The 17441-nt window shown below is 42.6% G+C and overlaps 1 protein-coding gene across 2 annotated transcripts in view; it reads right to left on the reverse strand.

Moving 5' to 3' along the window:
* Positions 1-14782, reverse strand: part of NLRP11 (NLR family pyrin domain containing 11) — a 33275-nt gene extending 18493 nt beyond the window's left edge. Inside the window, exons 1-3 of one of the 2 annotated variants that reach the window (XM_054672987.2) lie at positions 13947-14782; positions 4835-6404; positions 3919-4080 (exon numbers count right to left, since the gene is read on the reverse strand). In XM_054672987.2, the coding sequence (XP_054528962.1) occupies positions 3919-4080; positions 4835-6404; positions 13947-14217 (2003 nt within the window). In that variant the 5' untranslated portion in view covers positions 14218-14782. The remainder of the gene's footprint in view (positions 1-3918; positions 4081-4834; positions 6405-13946) is intronic. The other variant, XM_054672988.1, reaches the window with a different exon arrangement.
* Positions 14783-17441: the final 2659 nt, after the last annotated feature.

Here is a 17441-nt window from a genome sequence, read left to right on the forward strand (position 1 = left end):
TTAGCCAGCTTGGTGGTGCATGTCTGTAATCCCAGCTACTCAGGAGGCTGAGGCAGAACAATCACTTGAACCTGGGAAGTGGAGGTTGCAGTGAGCCGAGATTGTGCCACTGCACCCTAGCCTGGGTGACAGAGCAAGACTCCACCTCGAAAAACAAATTATGTATATATATATATATATGTGTGTGTGTATAAATAAAACAGATGCTGGCAAGGATGTTCCCACTGTTGGTGGGAGTGTAAATTAATTCGACCATTGTGGAAAGCAGTGTAGTGATTCCTCAAAGAGCTAAAAGCAGAACTACCATTTGACCCAGCAATCCCATTACTGGGTATATACCCAAAGGAATACAAGTTATTCTACCAAAAAGATACATGCACATGAATGTTCAATGCAGCACTATTCACAATAGCAAAGACATGCAATCAGCCTAATGCCTAGCAACAAGATTGGATAAACGTGATACATATATACCATGGAATACTATGTAGCCATAAAAAAGAGAGCATTTTTTTTTTTTTGGCGGGGGCAGGAATATGGAGTTGGAGGCCATTATCCTTAGCAAACTATCACAGGAACAGAACCAAATACTGCATGTTCTCACTTGTAAGAGGGAGTTAAATGATGAGAACTCATGGACCTGAAGAGGGGAACAACAGACACTGGGGTGTACTTGAGGGGAGGAGGGAGAGGATCAGGAAAAAATGAGTACTCGGCTTAGCACCTGGGCGTACAGTCTTATAGTCTATATACAAAATATGTACGTCAAACCTGTGACACAAGTTTACCTACATAAACAAACTTGCACATGTACCACTGAACCTGAAGTTAAAAAAATAACAATTCACGGCTGGGTGCAGTGGCTCACCCCTGTAATCTCAGCACTTTGGGAGGCTGAGACAGGTGGATCACGAGGTCAAGAAATCGAGACCATCCTGGCTAACATAGTGAAACCCTGTTTCTATTTAAAATACAAAAATTAGCCAGGCATGGTGGCGTGCACCTCTAGTCCCAGCTACTCAGGAGGCTGAGACAGAAGAATCGCTTGAACCCTGCAGGTGGAGGTTGCAGTGAGCTGAGATCACGCCACTGCACTCTAGCCTGGGTGACAGAGCAAGACGCTGACTCAAAAAATAATAACAAATAATTCACAATTTCATTGAGGAAAAAAAAGTTGTCCTAGAGTCCCACCACCACCACTGGCCCTCACCCCCAACCCCGGAAGAACATTTCTCATTACTCCCTTGGAGTTGCAGCAGGACATCAGGGCAACAGCTTTGGTCATTGTCTCTAAGGGCCACCTAGAGAAAAGAGTTAGGAATCTCCAACTCAACATTAAAGGAAAGAGACGGGAAGGGAAATGTGGAAGCTGGCCAACCCTTGGAGGATTGAGGATCCTATGGCAAATCCAGACGTAGAACACACAGGAAGCCCTTTTAATTTACTTCCCAGCCTATGTGGCGACTCGGTGGGAGACTGGATGTTTTCCATGTTGCTGTATTTCCAGAGTCCTTTACCTAGCAATTCTCCTGATCCCCATTTTACACAAACAACTTCTCTCCCAAGTCTTTGCCCCATGTTGCAACAAAACTGTTTAAGGTTTTTTTTTTTTTTTTTTTAAATACACACAATGGAGTCTCACTCTGTCACCCAGGCTGGAGTGCAGTGGCACAATCTCAGCTCACCGTGGCCTGCGCCTCCCGGGCTTAAGCGATTCTCCTGCCTCAGCCTCCCAAGTAGCTGGGATTACAGTTGCATGCCGCCACACCCGGCTAATTTTTGTGTTTTTAGTAGAGATGGGGTTTCACCATGTTGGCCAGGCTGGTCTCGAACTCCCAACCTCAAGTGATCCACCCGCCTCAGCCTCTCAAAGTGCTGGGATTACAGGCATGAGCCACTGCACCCGCCCTAAAAGTCTTCAGTTCTCCTTTCATCATTTTCAATTAGGCTTTCCTGCTCTCACTACCCTTCCAGAACTGTTCTTGGCCAACAATGACTTCTACCTTGCTAATGTCATTGGCCAATTCTCAGTCTTCAGTCTCCTTGAATAAGGACTGCCATCTGACACAGTTGACCTTTCCTTCGTTGGTAAACTTGCCTCACTGGGATCCGAGGATACCACACCCTTTACTTTACCTTCTAGCCTAATGACTACTCCCTCAAAGGCCTTCGCTAGTTTCTGCTTTTCTCCCCAGTCACTTAATGCTGGAGAACTCCGGGCATCAGTCTTTGGATCGTTTTGCTTCCTGAGCAACATTCCTATCCTTGGTGAACTCAGTCCTTGGCTTTAAATACACATTTGTGTTATACACATGTATACACGAACGACACCCACATTTTACCTTCAGTTCAGAAATATTACACACTGCTCTCTGGACACCTAATAGACATCACAACTTTAGCTCAAACAACTTTAGACTGACCTTCCTCAAATTCTGGCTCTCGCCATCATTTCCCAACTCAGTGGCAACTGTCACATGGCAGTTTTCAAAACAAAGATCTTGGGGCAATTCTCTCTCCTAGTCTAGATTTAATCAAGGAATCATCCTTTGTCAACATATGCCCCGGAGTTCGCACCTCACCAACGTCTACTATTCACACCCTCAGAGGCACCATTGATTCTCACCTGGCAAACGCCAAGAAAAAGAGCCTCCTCTGAGCTTTCAGATTCTGCCCTATGCTCCCCGATTGGCCATTTTTAAACGCGGTATCCAGAATGAGCTTCTTAAAATGCAAGCTAAATTATGGCATCTCTGCTCAAAACCCCTCAAAATGCCTCACCTCACTCCAGAAAACCCAGTCCTGACACTGGTTTACAACACCATGATCATGCCATACATACTTATGAGCCATCTCCGTAATACCCTTCCTGCCTCACGCTGGTCTAACCACGTAGGTCTCTGAACACAAAGCCTTTGTTTCATGGATCCCTCCCATCCCAGGGGATGACCAACAGTTTATCTGGCTCATTCTTTCACCTCATTCAAGTCTTTGCTCAAATCTCACTTTCTCTGTGGAACTTATTACTACAGCCTGTACCCTCCCACACCCCTAAATACCCACTTATGCACCCTGACCTTGCCATTCTTTTCCCCCCGTAACACCATTGTCCTAAAATACTTTAAAATGCGTGTACTTATTATGTCTGCCTATATTCTGTCTCATCAGATAGCAAACAAGGAAATTTGTCTTTTTTCCCCCCATTGATATATCCTAGTACTTAGACTAGCACCTCAAAGTAGGCATTCTTCTTGAATGAAAATAAAGTTAACTCCTGGGCTTCCAGAATCCTAAGATCATATATGTTGATGTGTACTGAATATTTTAGTGACATTTCCTATAGAGCTATTATAAACTCAGATAAATACTAATTTTCCCAATGACTGTTTAGGCAAGTACAGCTGCTTTTCACATGATTCTAATGCATTCTGTAGGAAAGAAACTGTTAGACTCCTACCCTGACCCATTTTTGCTTTCTTCCTTAGGATAAACCCACTTGTTACTATTTCTTCCTGATTCCAAGAGACTACTTTCCCAGTCCCCCTTTGTAGTTATATGAAGCCATATGAAGACAAGGTAAACAGGCCAATGAGATGCAAGCAGAAGTGATACAAGAAAGAGTTTTGAAAAGACTCCATCAAGGAAGCTCCTGAAGCTTCTAGATAAACCTTTCCTTCTCCCTTCTGTTGCTTCCTGCCTTGAAGGCAGCCATGATGGCTGGGACCTCAGATGCTACTGTGGCCTAAGGTCATCTTTATCATAGACACACTAAAGATGGTTGAGAAGTACAGAAGGAGCCTAGGCCCTGATGAGCCTGACCTGAAAGTGTGTTTTGTATATTGTCTTCTCCCAGAGAAAGAAAAAGATCACCGTTATTCCTAGGGGAACCTCTAAGGCAGAGGTTGATATAGTACTTACTTGAGTGTGCGAAGTTTACAGCTAGAATGCTCCAGGGCTTTAGACAGAATCCTTTCTGAAATACCATTAAGGTCATTGTCAAAGATATGCAGCTCCCAGAGGCTCTCCATTGTATAAAAAAGAGAGCAGATCTCTCTCCAGTAGACAAGGCTCTTCATTTGACTACATAGAAGAAAAATTGAGTTTTCCAATGGAATCATTTCAACTCCAGCAATTTGTAAAACATGTAAATTAAAGTATGTTTTGAGAGTGCCTGTTGTCTGACTCAGATTTAATACCATGCAGCAAGAAATAAAGTAGGGTCAAGCATGAATGAACAACATTCAGATCCATTAAAGTAGCTGGTGATTCCATATTCTGATAAGACACATCTGAGTGCAGGGCCTTTAAATGCGAGATTATTAAATATTTTTAAACTTCAATATTAAAAATCAATGTTGCATGTTTTGTGCTATCATGAATACTCCTATAATGTAACAATACAAGGTTTATTTCTTTTTAATCTATACAACAGATCTGAAGAAATTAGGTTAAACCACTGGTTTGCAATGAGGCAATTCTGCCGCTAAGCAGACATTTGGTGATGTATAAGATTTTTGTTGCTGTCACAACCGGGGAAAAGGGGACCCTACTGGCCACAGGAGAGACCAGAGATACTGCTAAACCTCTTACAATGTGCAAGATAGACCCCCACCACAAAGAATAGCTGGCCCAAAACGTCAACAGTGCTGAGGTTTAACTCAAACTTTGAGTTTAAACAGAAGCAGAGAGATTTAAGTCACCGGTCTAATTAGAAGCTAGATTGGAAGTCAAGTTCTTCATGGCCCCGAGTTTGTCTTGTTCTGGTCAACAAGCTCTAGACTTATGGGCAGGTCTTAGGAAGACAGGAAAGAGGATTTATTTTTTAAAGACTCACCTAGCAGTTGGCCTTATAAGTGGCTCTTTGTTTTGAAAGATGTGCTGAACACTCAACTTAAGTGTCCTCAGGTGACAGCAGTAATCCAGACAGTATAATGAGACCATCATATCCTTGTCTGATCGAAGGTAAACTGTAACCTCCATGAGAGCATCCACAATCGTCTTCACAAATTCTTCTTCCCGATTCTCATAGAGACAGTAAAACAAAGGCATATGGTGCGTCAACTTTTCCGGGTCACGGTCCAGATATTTCATGTATCCCACCGAGTACCACTTGAAGCTGTCTACCATCGGTAGCTGGTATCCAAAGGATGTCTCAAGAATCTTTCTCCTGTTTGCATTTAGAAGACCAAAAATGAAAGTAAACACTTGATTAAAGTCAGAGTATTGTTCTCTCTTCTCTTTATACTCTCTGCTGCCTGAGGGGATCAGATAGTTGGGTACCGCCATCAGAAATGCAATGGCTGTACAAAACTCCTGGACGTTCAGGTGTATGAACTTGTAGCGGTCTTTATGAGTGCTGCTCGGCAAAAGAATATTCGCGGCCTGCAACACAGAGACATCAGCCTCAGTAAACCCAACACATCTGAGGTCTTCACCACTGAAATTCAGGGTGCTCAGAAACAGTCCTCCTGCAGCCAGCAAACACAGACGTTTTAGGAGACCTAGGTGATACTGATTGGCAGTAAGTCCAGCCTCTGATGTCAACGCATCAGCAAGAAAGTGGGCATGTAGATCAGTGGGTGTTTGGCAGCAGAGCTGGAAGTCACGCCCCTTGTCCATCTGCCGCTTCAGGACAGTACACGTGATCCAGCATAAGATGGCGACTCGGCACAGACCCACGAGTATTTCATCCTCATGTACAAGCTGGAGGGCTGCCGACGCCCTCTGGCGGTCTTTAAAGAAAGAGTTAAAATATATCTCCCTCTTCTCCTTCGACAGCTGCAAGGTCGTGCAGCAATCTACCTCTTTCAAGAACGATTTTACATTATTCCCACGTGTGGGCCTTGAGGAGATGAGGAACCAGCAGCCTGGAGCCATTTTTCTCTTCAGCAAACTGACCAGGAGAACTGGAATGGGAACTTTCTGGGTGCTGTTACTACACAAAGCACTTTCATTGACATTTAACTCGAATCTTATGTTGTCCAAGTCCTCGAGGATGAAAAGGAGTTTCTTGGGATCAGACAGGATGTCTGCAATGGGAGCCTGGCCGTCAGGCCAGTCCTTGGCGATTAGCTCAGCCAAGCTGCTGTTGGTCATCTGGTTTATTTCGTGAGAAGTGAGGTGAACGACGTACGAGATCATGTTCTGCCACATCTCACCCTTGATCCACCTCAACACAGCCAGATTTATAACCATAGTTTTTCCAGATGCTCTCTCTCCCATCAGGAACACATTGAGATTGTTTGCTGAATAATAGCTGGTAGAATCATAGGCTAATTGAAGTATGTAGAACACATCTGACGAAACGTCACGAAAAAATTTATAATGAAATTTTCCAAAAGTGTGACTTTCCCATTGCAGCATGAATTTTCTCCTCATGACAGCTTTGCATGCCTCCTGATTGCCTAATCCAGCGAGTACAGGGCAGAAAATACAGAACAAAGATGAAAGTTCAAGATGTAAAAACAGTTTTAGCTTCTTTTCATGTTTACAGTAAAAATATAGTAGAAATTTTTACTTACTACTGCTTATCACAAAGATATAGGTACAAAGATATTTACCATCATGTTGCTTTGTTTTTGAGATGGAGTTTTGCTCTTATTGCACAGGCTGGAGTGCAGTGGCACGAACTGGGCTCACTACAGCCTCCACCTCCCAGGTTCAAGCGATTCTCCTGCCTCAGCCTCCCAAGTAGCTAGGATTACAGGCGTGCACCACCACACCTGGCTAATTTTTTGTATTTTTAGTAGAGACAGGGTTTTGCCATGTTAGCCAGGCTGGTTTCGAACTCCTGGCCTCAGGTGATCCACCTGCCTTGGCTTCCCAATGTGCTGGGATTACAGGCATGAGCCACTGCGCCCGGCCCATATTGCTTTAAAGGAAAAAGGTTGAATAAAACCTATTCACTCATACAGCGGAGTCGACAGATCTGTTTTAGCTTTGTTCTTTATCCTTCAAGGGCTTCCCTCTCATATCTTGGCATCAAGAACATATTTCTTTCATTTTTGGGGGTTCCTTAGCGTTTTAGGTAGCCTTCAATTATGTTTCATTTCACACCCAGTTTTTCCTTTGAGGCAATAACTCGAGTTCAGGGACTGTTTCCTGGTACGTATTCAGCTCAAAGTATCTATTACATCTTGGCCCATCAGTCATGAGTTACACGTTCATCTTCCCTTCTAGTTTTTTGTTTATGCATATCATTACTGAAATCCTGATCATTTAATGAACTACTTAAGATAAATGAAATTGTATGGAATAAAGTTAAAATTTATCGTAAAGGGAGTCTTAATTCTTGAGAATACACAAGATTGCACTCCCACTGCAAAAACAAACAAAAATGTTAAGACATAAGTATAAAGCTGTCATAGAGGTATGATACAGAAATGATCCAAATAAGTGAATTCCTAGAGGGGGATGACTCCTTCCTTAGTGAGCAGATACTTGAAAATGTTTTTATCCCTGGGTAAGGGCAGGCAAAAGAGGGAGCCTGGCAGCATGGAAGAACTTTGATGGGATAAATAAAAGCCAATGATGAACAGCTGCAGCAGGGCTGGTGTGGTGGACCTGAATGTACTGGAATGTGGCACACTGGCTCCCCCCCAGTGGAGATGAGCCTGATGGATAAACGGGCCTGATCCCACCCTCTAGACTACCAGGGCTGCCTAGTTCCGACCTAGCACATCTCAACAGCCTGGCAGAGACAGGACTTTCTCCTTACTGTTTTTATCTATGATGTTTAGTATACAATAAAAAAATTGAGATTCAAAGAAGCAGAAAGCCACGGTGATGAGTATGGTTCATGATTATAAACCATGATTCATAATCAAGAAAAAAAAATCTTTGGAAGATGTCTATTTAGGTGTTTTTCTTTTTGCCAATTTATTGATTAGATTATCTGTTTTCTTGTTATGCAGTTCCTTACATACTTTGGATATTAGTTCCGTATCATACATAGTTTACAAATATATTCTCCCAATCCAGGAGTCTCTTCACTCATTTCCTTTGCCATTCAGAAGCTGTCCAGTTTCACACATGTACACACACACACACGTAAGAGAATAAATATGTGAGATAATAGATTTGTTAGCTTCATGTCAACATTCCACAATGGAAGCATATCAAAACATCACATTGTCCCATATAAGTATGCATAACTATTTGTCAAAAGTAAAATTTTAAAAAAATGAATAGAAGCATATGTACGTATAACCCAGCTTTTGGAATTAGGAGGTAATTTTATAATAAGTTTCATATTACACATATATCCCCATATATTAGGTATATAGAGTATAAGAATCAGATGGATGCTCTGTAACTTAAAATATACACTATGCAAAACAAAGAATTCATTGGAATGGCTGAATGGCAGGTGGCACACACAGAAGAAAGGATGAGGGGGCACCAGCACAGATCAATAGAATTGGCCTAACAAGCACAGAGGAAAAACAATCACAAAACCAATCAGACCATCAGGGAACTGTGATACAATATCAAAGGACCAGTATAAAATACGTGTAATTACAGTCCCCAAAGGAGAGGGGATGAAAAGGTATTCAACATCACGAATCAGAAATGCAAATAAAAATCACCATGAGCTATTCCCTTCACACCTGTTAGAATGGATATTATCAAGAAGACAAACGGTAAGTGTGGGTGAAGATGTGGAGAAAAGGGAAGCCTTGTGCACGGTGTGTGGGGCTGTCAATTAGAGGAGTCATTACAAAAAATGATGTGGAGGTTCCTCAAAAAATGAAAAATAGAACTACCCTAGGACCCTGAAGCTCTTTCTTGAGAATCCTTTGTGGTCAGAAAAGCCTGTCAAGGACGTTTTTATTTTCTATAAACTTAGTTCAAAACCATAAGTTTATTCTTCAGTCCATTTCTCCCTTGTCACGTTTTATGATGAGCAAAACCACCACCACCAGGCTGCATCTTTATTGTCCCCCTAAATCTCCTTATCTTCAAGTTAATAATGTGCATTTTCCACTGTTATTTCAGGAACAACCTTGCTAAACTTTCCACCAGTTCAGGTTCCCACCTGATAAAGTCCACTGAAGGTCAAAGACATATTGAAAACTTATTAAAATGGTAGAGGATGGCCAGGCACAGCGACTCACACCTGTAATCCCAGCACTTTGGGAGGCGAAGGCGGGCAGATCACCTGAGGTCAGGAGTTCGAGACCAGCCTGGCCAACATGCTGAAACCCCATCTCTACTAAAAATACAAAAATTAGCCCGGCATGGTGGCAGGCACCTGTAATCCCAGCTACTCGGGAGGCTGAGACAGGAGAATCACTTGAACCAAGGAAGCAGAGGTTGCAGTGAGCCAAGATTGCACCACTGCACTCCAGCCTGGGAAAAAAAATTTTAAAAAGCAGAGGAAAGTTACAGGTCAAGTAGTTTCTTGACCTGTAGTTTCCTCTACCCTTTAATTACTTGACTTGTAGTTGCTTTCCCCACTGAAAATTTCAAGGCCCATCAGGCATCTACCAATTTCCTGTCCCAAATTCCAAAGCTCCATTTGAGTTTTGTTTTCAACTGGGAGCAGTCTATGTAAGTACTAAGACCTTTTGCAATTACTACTGCGATATGTCGAGCCATCCCAGAAGAGGTACTGGGTGAAGAAAGTGAAGAAAAGAAATCATATCTGATATTCTCTTAAATATCTGCAATTTGGAGAGAAGTAAACGGAGCAGGTGAGCATGTACCTCATGAGGAAGGGACAGCACAACAGTCTTGAGAATAAGATGATCAAGAGAAGCAGGAAGGATTTCTATTTTCTCAGGGCCCTGGGCAGAGGGGGAGGGGAAAGACATTGCAATGTCCATGGAAGTGAGAAACTCACTGAGTGGACTCAGCCCTGCTACTGACATTTAAAGGGTCACCATGGAGGACACAGCCATGGTCTCCAGGAAAGCCTTCTCTCAAACTTGGGTTCACTTCCCCCTCATTGAAACCCTCAGTAGATAGTGGTAAAAATGTAAAGGGTAATAAGAGATTACAACATGGCCTAGGAGGCATGTTCAGTAGACTTTACACCAGACTGATATCAGTCTGTGGCCTGTTAGGGACTGGGCCCCATAGCCGATGGTGAGTGGTGAGTGACTGAGCACTCCTCTGTATTTACAGCCGCTCCCCATCGCTCACATTACCGCCTGGGTTCTGCCTCCTGTCAGATCAGTGGGAGCACTGGATTCTCACAGAAGCGTGAACCCTATTGTGAACTGCACATAGGAGGGATCTAGGTTGCACCCTCCTTATGAGAATCTAATGCCTGATGATCTGTCACTGCTTCCCATCACCCCCAAATGGGACTGTCTAGTTGCAGGAAAATGAGCTCAGGGCTCCCAGTGATTCTACATCATGTGAGTTGTAGAATTATTTCATTATATATTACAATGTAATAGAAATAAAGTACATAATAAATGTAATACATTTGAATTATCCCCAAACCATCCATCTCCACCCCTTCTAGTCCATGGAAAAATTGTCTTCCGTGAAACTGGTGCCGAAAAGGTGCGAGACCACTGCTTTACACTATACCAGGACAAGCTATACATTTTGGACACAGTTGTCTATAAGCTTGAGCTAGATAAGAAAAGAGAAGTAAATGACAGGATAACCATGCAACTAAAAAAAAAAAATTACTAATTCTGGAAGAAAACACTCAAGGAAGGAAAACAAGTTTACCACCATGTCAAGTTACTTAAAGTGTAATTTTTAAAATATCTAAAATATGAAGTGAGGCATGGTTAGAGAAGATGGTAGACCAGAAGCTGGTAGTGTGCACCGCTCTCATGGAGAGAGAACAGAGCGGCAACACCAGCTCTTCAACTGGATTATCTAGGACACACGGGATTCATCAAGGAAGCCACACAACCCACGGAGAACAGAAGAGTGAGACAGGACAGCCACCAGCCCAGGATTGGCACACAGCCCAGGAAGGCTCCCGACCACAGGGAGATGGTGAGTGAGCAAGAGTCCCCAAGGATCGTTATTTTACAGTGTATATCAAAACATCAAGTTGTACACCTTAAGTATACATAATTTGTATCTGTCAATTACATCACAATAAAGCCAGAAGCATGTAGGTATGGAAGGAAAAGGTCTAAGAAAAACGTATGGCCTCAAAATAGAGAACATAGACAGAAAGATCAAATTCAGGTTACAGAAAAAAATCCTTGTAATTATGGAGTATGTAAATATGGGTGACAAATGTTTTAAAAAGAACATTCATATGCACCCCTATTAAGCTTTTGAACTTTAAGGATAAAGAAATTATTCAGGAATTTAGCAAGAGGCTGGGCACGGTGGCTTATGCCTGTAACCCCAGCACTTTGGGAGGCCGAGGCGGGCGGATCACCTGAGGTCAGGAGTTCAAGACCAGCCTGGCCAACATAGTGAAACCCCATCTCTACTAAAAACACAAAAATGAGCCGGGTGTGGTGGTGGGCACCCTTAATCCCAGCTACTCAGGAGGCTAAGTCAGGAGAATCACTCGAACCTAGGAGGTAGAGGTTGCAGTGAGCCGAGATTGTTCCACTGCATTCCAGCCTGGACAATGGAACAAGACTCCATCTCAAAAAAAAAAAAAAAAAAAAAAGAATTTAGCAATAAACATGAAAAAGGAAAACAAATCTTAACAGGTTAACATTTCTCCAAACATATTCAGTGCCAGAAGACACAGAAGGAATTTATACAATATTAAAAAGGAGTGGCTGGAGAGTATTACGTCCAGTAAAGTTCCCATTTGTGTATAAAGACATGCAAAGAGTTTTAGACATAAAATTAAGGAATTCACTAAGGAATTCACTCATGAATCCTTCTCAGAGGCAGAGACGGAGGAAGCAACAATGAAGTCCAGTTAACTAAGGCAATGAAATGAATTATTCATCACATCAGGGACAGGGGTATGTGATAAGCCAGGTATAGCTTTAAATATAGAAGAAGCCTAAACAAAAAGATACTTGTGATTGCCATCAATAGCCGAGGTTATGAGCCTTGACTCCATAAAGTATATATAAGCCATGGGTTGGAGGAGAATAGCAAAGGAAGGCCAGAAGCCTGTGAGTCATAACGATGAGTGAAGACATGCTATACTATTTAATTGGGAAGATATGAGTTTAACCAAGTTAATATTGTATAAAAGTTGTCTTCAATATTAGAGGAATTTGAGGACCAAACTAATTCCTCATTCTAAAGAAGATCTACTGTTCACCTATAAGACATAGACTGAAAATAAGAGGGAGATATTCCATGCCATTGGAAGCCAAAGAAGAGGAGTAGCTATGCTTATATCAGACAATACAGATTCCATGACAAAAACTATAATGAGACACAAAGAAGGTCATTATGTAATACAGGGGTTGATCTAGCAAGAGGATGTGACAATTGTAAATATATATGCATCCAACACTGGAGTCCTCAGTCTAGCTCTAATAATTGCTTTATGTAAGAGAGACTCTAACACAATTACAGCTGTAGACTTCAACATCCCATTTTAGTGTGGTATTCATGATCTTGGTAAGTTCTCTTAACCCCTCAGGTATTCAGGTTTTCAATTGGAATACATGATTTTATCTATTTTAGAGATGTTCGGGAGGGACTAAATGAGCCAATGATGATGACCTGCATAGGAGTGTACCCAAAATGTTAACCCTCCATGACGCTTACACAGAGCCCCCTACATTTCTGTAGCTGGGTCTTATGGTAGGAGCGTACCCGGGTGTTAACCCTCCATGATCTTTACACAGAGCCCCTACTTTTCTGTAGCTGGATCTTATGGTTCTAGGACAGAGCTCTATGCTGGGAAATCTGCTCTAGCTCAAGTACTTTCTTTGAGTCTAATCCTTTGGCTGGCTACTTTCATATAAGCTGGTTCGCATAATAACAGAAAATAAAGGTAGGATCAGAAAGCCACAAAATAGAACATGACCCATATCCAATCTATCCCTGGTCCTCATGTGATTTCCAGGTCTGAAGACTGGTTCTTTGGGGATGGAAAAGTCATGTATCAAAACCACCAAGCTAAACAATTCCATCAACAAGTGGACTAAGGACACAAATAGATGCTTCTCAAAAGAAGATACACAAATGGCCAATATCTGATAGTCCTTGAAAAAATGAATATGAAAAAAATGCTCAATATCGCTAATGACCAGGGAAATGCAAATCAAAACCACAATGCAATCCCACCTTACTCCTGCAAGAATGGCCATGATAAAAAAAAATTTAAAAAATAGATGTTGGTATGGATGTGGTAAAAAGGGAACACTTTTACACTGCTGGTGGGAATGTAAACCACTATGAAAACCAGTGTGACTATTCCTTAAAGAACTAAAAGTAGAACGACCATTTGATCCAGCAATCCCACTACTGTGTATCTACCCAGAGGAAAGAAGTCATTATACAAAAACACATGCACATACATTTATAGTGGCACAATTCGCAATTGCAAAAATATGGAACCAGCCCAAATGCCCATCAATCAACAAGTGGATAAAGAAATTATGAACACACACACACACACATACTACTCAGTCATAAAAAGAAGCGAAATAATAGCATTTGCAGCAAGCTGGATGGGATTGGAGACCATTATTCTAAGTGAAGTAACTCGGGAATGGAAAACCAAACATTGTATTTTCTCTTAAGTGGGAGCTAAGCTATGAGGATGCAAAGGCATAAGAATGATACATTGGACTACAGGGACTCGGCGGGAAGTGTGAGAGGGAGGTGAGGGATAAAAGACTACACACTGGGTACAGTGTGCACTGCTCAGATGGTGGGGATGCCAAAGTTTTAGAAATCACCACTAAAGAACTTACTCATGTACTCAAATACCACCTGCTTCCCAGAAACCTATTTAGAAAAAAAAAAAAGGCCCAACACCCAGCTTCCTGTGAAGTGCCCTGATTTCTGCCCACCCTTCTCGTGACCCCACTCACGGTTTCGTCTGCCAATGATCTTCCTACAAAGATCTTCCTTACGCATCATTGAAAATATGCTGAAGAGCATATTCCATATATACTGTCCCACATAAGAGATTGGCAACACGTTAGCCAGTTCTTCTTTTGTCATCTGTATCAGTGGAAACTGTGGCAGTTTGAAATCAAGAATCTTGCGTGCCAGATACTTCTTAAAACTCTGAAATTCCTTGTCACTGAGATTCTCTAGATACCACAGCAGGTCAAAGTCAGTAGAATCCGATTCTGCCATCTTGCTTCTCCAGGGAAGGCAGACTTCAGAGAAGGGATTTTGAGGCACAAGAAATATGAGATCTAAAAATAGATGTGGAATCAGACAATCAAACCACACAGTAATGCCAATTCATCCAAAGCTAACATCCTAGACAATTCCTGTGGTGTGATAGAAGCTCCTTTCTGATAGGCCAAGAACGATAAGTCTGAACTCTTTCTGTCTGGGTCAATGGCCTTGTCGACTGATCTTGGCAAATTTCTAGGTTCTGTTAAGGTGGAACATCAGTTGTGTTAAAAGGCAACATTCTTATGGTAAAAGTTATCCCTGATTAGCAAATAGCATATAGGTTGAGAATTGAGTATCATACAGAAACTTTGGAGGGGAAGTGTTTCTTTTGAAATTGTCACCCCTATGCAGATTGGAAATCTAGACTTGTGGTCTCTTACAAGATATGCTGTTGTATATGAAACTCCTCTATGCTAGAATAATCTGTATAGCAATTGGCTGTATTTACAACGATTATACTCCTTGGAGGTATGTCATTGATACGTATAAGGACTCCTAATGAAAAGGCAACTGTTATAATAAGCAAACAGGCTGTTTGTGGTCTTGTATGCTGCTGAGAAGAAATCTAAGTTATGATGTACTCTGTTCTGTCTTGTTAGTATATAAATGAGCCAAAGACAGCCCCTAGGTTATTTTTTCACTCTAGGCTGAAATCTGTTAGCGCATAAAGCCCACTGGCTTCAGACTCAAGTTTTTTATACATCCAATTGTTTTGAACACAGCCCAAATAAGCAGATGTTTAGCCATGTAGAGCCTGCCTGCTTTGCAAAGCTTGCAGAACTGCTCCCAACATCTGCCAGCAACAGGTAAGTCCCCAGGGTCAAGATGACTGCAAGGTGCTACTGCTCTTTGGAGCTCTTGGACCCAGGAGATCTTCCTCCCCACTGTACTGAGTGGTATCACCTACACACACACACACACACACACACACACACACACACACACACACACACACACAGAGGTTGCCTCTTCAATTCTACCCCACCTCCGCAGGGGTTCCCCATCTTCCTGTCCTCCTGAGTAGGGACCCACACACTGTAGCCCCTGGCCAGGCTCCTGCTGTAAGAGACATGCCCCACACACAAACCTGTGAAAATGCCACCCAAAAAAGCATGTGTGCAACTGCCACCCCTTGGTTATCTTTTCCCTTGACCAATTTCTAAACCCCGTGAGCCTCCCACACCTGTCAGTTTCAATGTCAGTCTAATCCTGGTATCATCACACTCAGTCACGAGAAGTTGAGATTGCAGAGTTGTGACTAAAGAATCCATTCCAGAGCCTTGACCCAACACAGTCAAGGCTCTCAGAGTTTATGACAAAGGTGGAGAAAGAAGATCTGATCAGATATGAGTGGATGTGGATTGGCTAACATCTCCATGGTTTTACGGCAAATGCTTCGACACAGAGAACAAGGGATAAATAGTCCCTTTGGGGGCATAAAAGAAAGTTGGAGAATGGCAGGTATCTGCTTGAGGCTAGACTGCTCGATCTCCAACCATGAAATAAACCTAACTAGATACTCAACCGTAACTAGGTTGTTGGGCGTAAAGAAACCGCCGGTGAAGCTGATAAGATGCACCAAATACAAGACAGAGTCACTGGTATTGTAGACACACTCAACAGTGATGCCTACCTGAAGGGAAGAAGTAGGCACATTAAGCTTGCAGACCTCACATACCGGGTACTATGTTAGAAGATAGAGCCACTGGGTTGGATCTGACTCCATTGTGGCCATGAAGTACATGGAAAGATACTCATGATCCCCCAATAAAGGGGTAAAAAAATGGGCCTACTGACATGCACCTATGGTACCTGAGTTTTGCAGCATTGCTATGCCAATCCCCAGTGCCCAACAAGGTAAGAACTATGACACCCTCTTCCAGAACATTTTCATTTGCCCTAAAGGAGGACCTGCAACTAGTAAGCAGTCACTCCCTGTTTCCCTCTCCTCCCCTAAAGGAGCCTTTAAATGCATGGTTGAGCTGGCAGAAAAAAAAATAAGGAAGTCACTGAGTTTCAGAAGGCAAGCATGCACCCAGGGAGTCGCTTTCATGTTAGGTCAGGTGAAGTCAAGCAAACTTTGGCAGCCTAGAGCTCAGTTTTAGGAAATCATATACAATTTTAGGGCAAAGGAGAAGACAAACCCTGGGGCACATTGAGGTGGGAGGACAGATGAAAGGCCACCAGTCAGTGGCAGGGGATAGACAAATGAGAAGGTTAACTAGAACATCCCACTGAACAGAGGGTGGTGGAATTCTTACTCTGCTCAGTATCGGGTCTGAGGAGGAAAGGGGAAGCAATCGCACCCTTAAGTTCCTAAACCTAAGCTGGACTTCGGAGAGTAATCATTCCACAGCTTTTTGTCTCATGTATATTTTTGTATTCTGGACCTAAATGCACAAACATGCTAAGAAATCTTTCGAAAACTTAGTTTTTCAAAAATGTCTTAACCTCTCTTAACTCAGAAAAAAAGTCATTACCTGAATAAAATGGAATGTGAAGCCATAAAGATTGGTTTCTAGGTCTATATTTGCTGGACCCAGAAAGATATTTATAATATACTATTGAGATAAAAAGCAGTGAATGGGACTGGTACCCTGACACATGTACATACAGGTGTCGTGTTGGCTGAAGCCAGGATTTCAGGGTGTACAGAAGAGAGTTAACATGACAGGTCCGAAACTGCCATCTTTAGGATCTGCCTGCTACGTTGGCCGTTGGCTAGCATCCGGAACCTGGATGTGGAAGGCACCCCCCACCCACATTCCCAGAGCTGATAAGAGTGGCTCACATGCCTTTATGGCTTGTACAGACAACATGGCTTATGCTGAAGCTTTGCTGTCCTTCTGGGAGCCTGGAAGCTTGCATTTTCCTTCCATCTAAGCAGTGAGCCAATTTTCTTGGCACTGTTTAATGCATATTTTGGAATATGCTAGGGAGAGGATGCCTATGTGACCAGCTCTCTCTCTCTCTCTCTCTCTCTCACACACACACACACACACCCAAGCACTGAGTTTGTAATGATCTTCCACAGCAGACAATACCTCATGTGTGTTTTTTACCACTTGCTGCTGGGGGAATTCCACATGTCCTGGGTGACTCTGCCGGGAGAGGGCACTCGGGAGCCTGGTTTCCTCTGGATTTTGTCCCATATGCCTCTTTGCTTTGCCGATTCT

This window comes from Pan troglodytes, chromosome 20 (genome assembly GCF_028858775.2).
Source record: "Pan troglodytes isolate AG18354 chromosome 20, NHGRI_mPanTro3-v2.0_pri, whole genome shotgun sequence".
In the NCBI taxonomy this organism is placed as follows: Eukaryota; Metazoa; Chordata; class Mammalia; order Primates; family Hominidae; genus Pan; species Pan troglodytes.